This window comes from Indicator indicator, chromosome 4, assembly GCF_027791375.1.
Source record: "Indicator indicator isolate 239-I01 chromosome 4, UM_Iind_1.1, whole genome shotgun sequence".
Classification (NCBI taxonomy): Eukaryota; Metazoa; Chordata; class Aves; order Piciformes; family Indicatoridae; genus Indicator; species Indicator indicator.
In genome coordinates this window covers 5,977,248-5,985,305 of record NC_072013.1, presented here as the reverse complement: position 1 = coordinate 5,985,305, position 8,058 = coordinate 5,977,248, and the positions used below count along the sequence as shown (strand labels likewise).

At 46.0% G+C, this 8,058-nt stretch overlaps 1 protein-coding gene across 2 annotated transcripts; it reads right to left on the bottom strand.

Moving 5' to 3' along the window:
- Window positions 1–2,485: 2,485 nt before the first annotated feature.
- On the bottom strand, window positions 2,486–7,207 carry SRSF5 (serine and arginine rich splicing factor 5). Of its 2 annotated transcripts, XM_054400751.1 has the most exons (8): window positions 7,052–7,207; window positions 6,343–6,488; window positions 6,102–6,172; window positions 5,825–5,920; window positions 5,440–5,509; window positions 4,062–4,135; window positions 3,632–3,742; window positions 2,486–3,476 (listed from the first exon to the last, which is right to left on the bottom strand). In XM_054400751.1, exons 2-8 carry the CDS (start codon window positions 6,466–6,468, stop codon window positions 3,227–3,229), a joined length of 798 nt encoding a protein of 265 aa, XP_054256726.1. In that variant the 5' UTR covers window positions 6,469–6,488; window positions 7,052–7,207; the 3' UTR covers window positions 2,486–3,226. The 2 variants fall into 2 exon arrangements, with proteins under 2 accessions (XP_054256726.1, XP_054256725.1); XM_054400750.1 differs by lacking the exons at window positions 2,486–3,476; window positions 3,632–3,742 and having other exon boundaries at window positions 4,133–5,166.
- Window positions 7,208–8,058: the final 851 nt, after the last annotated feature.

Here is an 8,058-nt window from a genome sequence, read left to right as displayed (position 1 = left end):
AAGTTTCTCGGTGCAGGATCCACCCTGACCCAGCGTGCAGCAGAGCAGCCCGTGGACTGCCAGTCACCTCTGTTCCCAAAACCCGAGTGCTGTGCAGTGCACCACTGCTCTCCAGCCAGCAGAGGCCAACAAAAACTGAAGGTAACTATGCAAACTGCTGTGGTATGTTCAGTCTGGAGAAGAGAAGGCTCCGAGGTGACCTTACTGTGGCCTTTCAATACCTGAAGGGGGCCTACAAGAAAGCTGGGGAGGGACTTTTTAGGCTATCAGGGAGTGACAGGACTGGGGGGAATGGAATAAAGCTGGAAGTGGGGAGATTCAGGCTGGATGTGAGGAATAAGTTCTTCACCATGAGAGTGGTGAGAGCCTGGAATGGGTTGTCCAAGGAGGTGGTTGGAGCCCCATCCCTGGAGGTGTTTAAGGCCATGCTGGATGAGGCTCTGGCCAGCCTGATCCAGTGTGAGGTGTCCCTGCCCACGGCAAGGGGGTTGGAACTAGATGATCCTTGTGGTCCCTTCCAACCCTGACTGATTCTATGTCAGGGTTGGGTCCAGCAAGCTGTATATCTGGAAGCAGGATGAGCCTTGAGCACGCTCTTGCTTTATGTAGGAGTCAGCGCCCAGTGCAGTTTAACATCTTCGTCAGCGATATGGACAGTGGGATCGAGTGCACCATCAGCAAGTTTGCAGATGACACTAAACTGAGCGTGAGTGCTGATCTGCTGCTGCAGGCAGAACCAGACAGGTTAAACCAAGGGGCTGCGGTCAGTTCACTGAGGTTTGACAAGATCAACTGTCAGGTCCTGCACTTTGGTCCACAACCCCAAGCAACGCCATAGGCTTAAGGGCATAGTGGGTGGAAAGCAGCCTGGTGGAAAAGGATCTGGAGGGCCTGGTTGACAGGCAGCTGAACATGAGCCAGCAGTGTGCGCAGGTGGCCAACAGCATTCTGGCCTGTATCAACACCAGTGTGTCCAGCAGTAGGGAAGTGACTGTGCCCCTGTACTCAGCCTGGAGAGGCCACAGCTTGAGTACTGTGTTCAAATCTGGGTGCCAAGGGGAAGACATAGAAGTCCTGGAGCATGTCCAGAGAAGCACAACAAGGTTGGTGAGGGGTTTATAGGGCATGTCATATGAGGAGACGCTGAGGGAGCTAGGGTTTAGTCTGGAGAAGGCTAAGGGAAGATCCTACTGCTCTCTACAACTACCTCAAAGGAGGTTGTAGTGAGGGGGGTGTTGGTCTCTTCTCCTAAGTAACTAGCTGTATGACAAGAGGAAACAAGTTTAAGTTGTGCCAGGATAGGTTTGGATTGGACATTAGGAAAAACTTCTTTACCGAGAGTGGTGAGGCATCAGAACAAGCTGCCCAGCAAACTGCTAGGGTCACCATGCCTGAAGGTGTTCAAGAGGCTTGTGGATATTATCACTTGGAGATATGGTTTAGTGGTCACAGTAGTTAGGTTACAGTTGGACTCACCATCTTGAAGGTCTTTTTCAATTTCAATGACTCTATGACATGACACCAAGCTGCATGGTCTAGACAGTTGACATGCTGGAGGGAAGGGATGTCATCCAGAAGGACTTGGACAGGCTTGAGAGGTGGGCCCAAGCCAACCTCATGAAGTCCAACAAAGCCAAGTGCAAGATCCCACTCCTGTATCCCTCTTCTTCCACACCCCTTCACATGACCCAGTGTCTTAACTACCAACATCTAAGGCCTCCCACTCCCCAAAGCCATCTAGTAACAATGCAATTAACTCCCTATGTGACCAGCTCTCAGTGCCTGCTCCCAGGAGGGCCTGGCAGGTTGATGCGGTGTCCTCGTAAGAGACCAATACACAAGACACAAAAGCTTGTTCTCATTTGTTAGCCTGGCACACAAGAACTCTGCAGTTGTGTGGAGAAAAGGCAGCAGTTGGTGTCTGCTGAAGACAGAAGACTAACCTTCTCCAAGGAGAGACCTCGCTCTGAGCAGAGCCACCTTGCACTTCCTAGAAAACTCATCCAAAACCCAGCTTAATCTCTGAATGCTTTCTAAAAGTTTCAGTGAATTACTGGAGTAAGTTTGTAAAGCAGCTTAGAAAAAAAAATAAAACACACCTTAATTTTAATTTTCATTTAATTAAATTCTAAAGCTGGCTCCCCTAACTTGGGTGAGGGCTTGAAAAAACACAGCGAGCGCAGAGAGTTGCCACCCCTGCAAGGCACAAACATTAAACCAGTCTGCATTACTCCCAGCCCACCAACTGAAATCCCTCCTCATTCTCTGGAATAAAAACTAATGCCTATGAAAAAGCTTTATGCACACCTCCATTCTCTCTCACACGTGTATTCATACATACACTAAATCGCTTTGGATAATAAAACTTAAGAGACCTGTCCATTCCACTTTTTGCTGTAAAAATAAAAGATGTCTAAAGCACACAGCATGATGTGTTTACACACATACACATACAAGTATGTTAGCTCTCCTCCATGCTCAAATCACTCAGTGATTGCTTTATCTTAGATCCATGCTTAAGGAACACTTACACACTCTCCAACAACATGAGGCCCAATCACAATAAGACACTAGAAGCAGATACATGTTTCTTTATACTTCATCAGTTATTTAATTCGTAAGTATCAAGAATTAGGGTACTTCATAGAATATCATTACCACAGGGCAGTGAAATGGGCGTCTTTAGTGTAGTGCAAGTCATATTAAATGAAAAGCTTTAAAAATAGATTTATTACCAGTACTGACCAGCAGGTAATCTGCTGACCTGTAAGTGAAACAATGGTACTAAAGCACAAAAAAATACCCTCTGAAATAAAGCTTTATGTACAGCACATGTAGAGCTCTTAGATGTCTAAAGCTGTTAGTTTGAGATATTAAACTAATGTTGTTCCCAGCTGCTACTCACCATTGAGTACAATGGGATTTAAGTGTTCAGATGACTTTTAAATACAAAACATTTGTTTGCTTTAGTTATAAAGAGCTCTACCAATATACACAAACTATACACTTCAGACATTCACAAAAAAATGTGAGCAAGAAAAGGGTTATCAAAAACATTTAATACAATTAGTCAATAACCCTTCCCACCATGGTCCACATCTACAAAGATCTTTCCCCATCCCCCCCTCCTCCCCATCCAAACCCCTCCCCACAGAAAGTCACATACTTACCACAAGTTTTAGCAAGTATGGTTTAAAAAAGGCCCCGAGGGCAAGTTATTTATAGTTCAGTTGCCACTGTCAACAGATCTGGACCTCGATCTAGACCTTTGCCGATCCACAGATGATGGAGACTTAGATCTGCTAGAAGAGCCACGTTTCTGGCTCTTTTCTGGCACTGGAGATCTGCTAACTGAACGAGACTTGCTCCGGCTCCTGCTCCTTGACCTGCTGTAAGACTTGCGGCTGCGGGAACGGGAACGGCTTCGAGACCTGGAAGAGCTTCTGCTACGAGACCGTGACCTGCTTCTGGACCTACTGTGAAACCAAAGAGTACTAGTGTTAGCAATGAAAAGTCACAGACCATGACAACAACCAGACAATTCACCACATGCCAGTCTGGTTGCCTGGTCACTGACTTTAACACTTAATTATTCACTGAGAAAGCTTTGACTAAGAACAGAAATCCATACCTGTATCTTTTGCTGCCTTCAATTAGTTTGATTTTCCTTCCATTAATTTCTTTACCAGACAGCTTTTCAATAGCATTCTTTAAATCACCATAAGAGGCAAATTCAACCACCCTACAGAAAAAAAAACACCACCACAGAACACAGAGCTCACTATTAGAAATTGTAGTTTCAATGACAGAGCAAAAACTAACTTAAGCAAACTAGGCAAATTCCTCAAAAAAGGTCACACTACTCAGTGTAGTCATCCTTTGTCATACTCAAGCATGAGCTAAAGAATCCCCCTCCCTCAATACCAGTAAAAGCCTTTTCAAAGGGCAGCTAAATTAAACTAGAAAATGCTGCTGAGCACTGAAAGTAGCCACCTTCCCTCCCCACATAGCATATACACAAATTACTCTAAAGATTCCAAGAGATGATTTCAGGGTCTTACCCTTCATTTAATTTAGGTCTGTGTGCATCTGCAAAGGTTACTTCCCCAGCTTGTCTCATGAAGTCTTTGAGATCCTAACACAAGACCAGTTATGTTATGCAAAGTAGGAAAATTATAATGTCTCTTAAAAAAATAGTTTAAAACAAATGAAATAAACTTATGACTACTGAAAGAGAAGATGTTAGATAAATTACAAACATGGCTATTGCCACCCTTGTATTCTACCAAAACTGAATTATCTGTATCAGGGCATGAAATACATGAAGGGGGGGGAGGGGGAGAGAGAAGGGAAGCGTACTGATTAAACCAAAATGCTAATAAAGTGTCTTAATATTTTAGTATATGAAGACTATATAGCTTAAACAAGAAAAAGAGAAAAGAGACAAACAAGAAGAAAGAAATCAGAAAGTACTTCAGGATAGTTATACTGGACTAAGTGCGAAATGCTACCCATATTTTTGTACTACTTCAGCCTTGATTTATATTACGAGTCTTATAAGCATACAGATTTACATTTACATAACACCAATTATTTTGTGCCCCGTATGTCATTAAAAATATAGTTTACTTTACCTTTATTAACATTTCCCTAGGCTAGCCAAGCGGCAAACTGCATTAAGCGACCGGAGATACCGTCATGACATATGCCCGACTGGCTCTTCGCCACCCACTTGTCGAACACTACCCAGTCGATGGAAGCCATTAATCGCACTGCCCTCCCTATTAGGAGACTATTGATGGATCCAGACATTCTCTATGCTTGATGTTACCAAGGACCACTTTACTGCGATCAGGATTCCAACGACCACCTAATTTCGTATCTTTCAATTCTTTTCGACCGGGACCTCGTTATTCGGAAGCGTTACAGAAGAACAGCTCTCAACTTAGGAATCAGATCTCGTTAACGCTCTGGGACCGCTGCAATGTGGCACTTTAAGGAGTGCATCGATTACGTCTAGACCGGCAAACACAGATCTAGAGGTGGCCAAGTGACATTGTAGGAGCTGACTGGAAAGTCAACCAGGCCCAACCAAGAGTGACCAAGACAGAACGATTAGGATAACCCACAGGCACTCCTCGTCATAAGGCCAACGACACAGATAGGCTGGCAAATAAAGGGTTTAATACGTGGTTAAAATGGATTTTAAAAAACAAGAAAAAAATAAATATATATCCTCAAATACATTCATTAATAATTATTACAAATTAAAATTAACTAGTTTTCATTCAAAACAAATTTAAGTTACAGTAGTTAAAATTACATTAATTATGTAAAAATAAATAAATTAATTTAAATTTTAACTAATTATTTTTACAGAACAATTACATTACATACCCATTAAATGAAGTTAAAATAGTTAATTGTGTGTCAACAAACCTGCCAGCTGACTCGAGAAGACAGATTTTCTACTATGAGACGATTTTCTGTTCTTACAGGTGGGGCATTTCTGTTTGGAAATAAACAATTCAGATTTTTATTAACAATTAAAATAACCACACTAACATTAAAGGCTGAACCAATAACCAGCATCAGCAAATCATCATTATTACTACAAGTTAACTAGGTTAATGCCCTGAGTAATCTAAAACAAACATTAAGTACTTTGGGGAAGGAAATATAAAACCAAGTATATTCAAGAAACTTTATAATCCTCACTATCCTACTGTCACTGAACTGGCAAACTCATTCTAGCTCAAGCCCTTACATTGGATGAACACACACTGTTCTTTTTTAAAACCCTTCAGTTCAAATCTATACGTACCTCCTATCGCTCCGTGGACGGCGGCTACTAAAACGGTCAGAGTACCTCCCTCTGCCTCTACCCCTAGAGCGTGCCCTTGCATGCTCAATTGTAACCCTAAAGGATTAAACAGAAAAAGAAGAAAATCAATAAGCTTCTGAATTTTCCTTTTTATGTTTTCCTTGACAGTTACATAAATTACAAAGAAAAAACCCAAACCACAACATAAACAGTACAGATAACACAAGCAAATACAACTCACTTTTAGGTTCATATATTTGTGAAATAGGGTAATCACCTCTCACTGCAAAGCTCCTTTCCATCCAATTCATAGACAGCATCATCTGCATCCCTTGGATCCTCGAATTCCTGCAAAGCCACAACAAAAACATTAAAGTAAAAAACCCTACATCTCTAAAAAATTAACAAGCACTAATGTGCCACATAATACATGCTTCGCTGAAAACGTACTTTATTAGTTTTATGCACATGAAAACAGTGTGACCATCACCGAGAGCCCTGTAGAAGGGCGCACTCACCACGAATCCAAAACCTCTCTTCAGGTCGATGTCCCGGATTCGGCCGTACCCTTTGAAGAACCTCTCTACATCCTTCTCCCTAGCTGCCGGGTTCAGCCTCCCGATGAAGACGCGGCAGCCGCTCATGGCCGTGGTTGCGAAGCTCTCTGTGGAGACACGGAACCCAGCCCCGTCAGCGCCGCGGCCCCGCCCAATGACTCAGCTCGGCCCCACCCCGCGCAGCCGCACTCCCTGCCGCAGCCCGAGGCTGGCCCAAGGCCCGGCCCGGCCCCGCGCCCGCCCAATAGGGAAGAGACAGGTGAACTCCGCCTTAACCTGCGCCAATAGGATCGCGATGCTCGCCTACGGCCCCAACCACATCACGCTGAGGCTCTGCGTTACTCCGCCCCCGCAGAGCAAGGGGGGGGGGAAAAAAAACATACGCCATTGCTTCGCCACAAAATGGCGGCTCTGGCCGCGCCCAACAAGGACCCCAACGACACCCACTCTGGAAGACCACTGCAAGAAACCTGACGAGAAAACTGCCCCTAGTCAGAACCTACCCGGCTGCACAAGCGAGAGCAGTGCCGCCGACTCTGGATCTCCGCGACCACCACCCGACACCACCCACCTACCCACCTACCCCCCTCCCCCCCGAACTCCCTGCCCGCTGCGCTCTACCGCCAGGTCCCCGCACTCCGCTGCATCGGGCCCCTGCCTTATCACGAACCTGGGCTGCTGGTCTCGGTGCGGGCCCAGCCAAGCGGGCGTACGGGACAGTCAGCGCTCAGCTAGCGTGCAGCTCTTTCCCTTCCTTCCTTCCTCAGCGATGACCGACTCCGGACTGCTGCGCAACTCCAACACTGCCTTGCGAAATGGAGGCGGCCTGACGCGTCACCGCCGCTCCGCGTGACGCTGGCGCGGCTCGGCCATTGGACGAGGCGGTGGCCCCACCTCTTCCCCAGAGAATCTAGGTCAGAGCGGGGAGGGGGAGCTGCTCCAGCAGGCTCGGGCAGCTGCGGTGGGGTTGACCATCCCCTGCCGCTTTCTCAGAGGGCTAGCCGGCCGAGGCCTGCCTGGCTCTGGATGCGGAGAAGTGTGCGGACGGACCTCCCACACTACCTACCCCCGTGTACTCGGGCCTTCCCCAGACCCTCCTCGGTGCGCGGAGGAAAGATGGCCGCTGGTGTACTCGTCCTTGGCTGTCGCGGCCTGGGTTAAGTAACCGATGGCGGTGTGCTAAAGCTGCCTGTGTAGAAACAAAACTAAGGGGCGTTAGCGCTCGTCCGGAGCGTGGAAAGAACAGTGTGTTACTTTATCTGGAAGCCGTTCTAAGAAGGCAGTGAAAGCGTAAGCAAACCTGGATTTTTGGTGTTGCACAGCATAGGGCTGTCGTTAAAGCTGAAGGGATAGCTTAAACGCAGTCATCGGGCACTTTCATTCGTACATGGACTGAAAAACGTGCTGCACCTGTGTGCCAGGTGGGCACAAAGCGGGCAAGGCCTTGCAGAAACAGGCATTTCTTGCCCATGAGGAAAGAAGAAAAACATGTGAGGAGTACCTGATCTGTCTGCATCCTCCTTTGGAATAAAGTGTGTAATGGCAGCTATGTTTCTGTGTTACATAACTGTGATTTATTTTTTTTTTAATATTTTATCTTCTAGGTGATTGGAGTAAAGGCAACAAATTATCCCAAGGGGTGTTCTAGTTTAGGAGACAAAGGTTGCAGCCTCTGTA

Bases quoted from the DNA above. Each gene is read 5' to 3' on its own strand.
- SRSF5 (XM_054400751.1), bottom strand. From the start codon at position 6,468: ATGAGCGGCTGCCGCGTCTTCATCGGGAGGCTGAACCCGGCAGCTAGG. The intron at 6,173-6,342 runs GTGAGTGCGCCC...GTGGCTTTGCAG, and splicing joins AGAGAGGTTTTGGATTCGTG to GAATTCGAGGATCCAAGGGA. The intron at 5,921-6,101 runs GTGATTACCCTA...TTAATCCTTTAG, and splicing joins AAGGAGCTTTGCAGTGAGAG to GGTTACAATTGAGCATGCAA.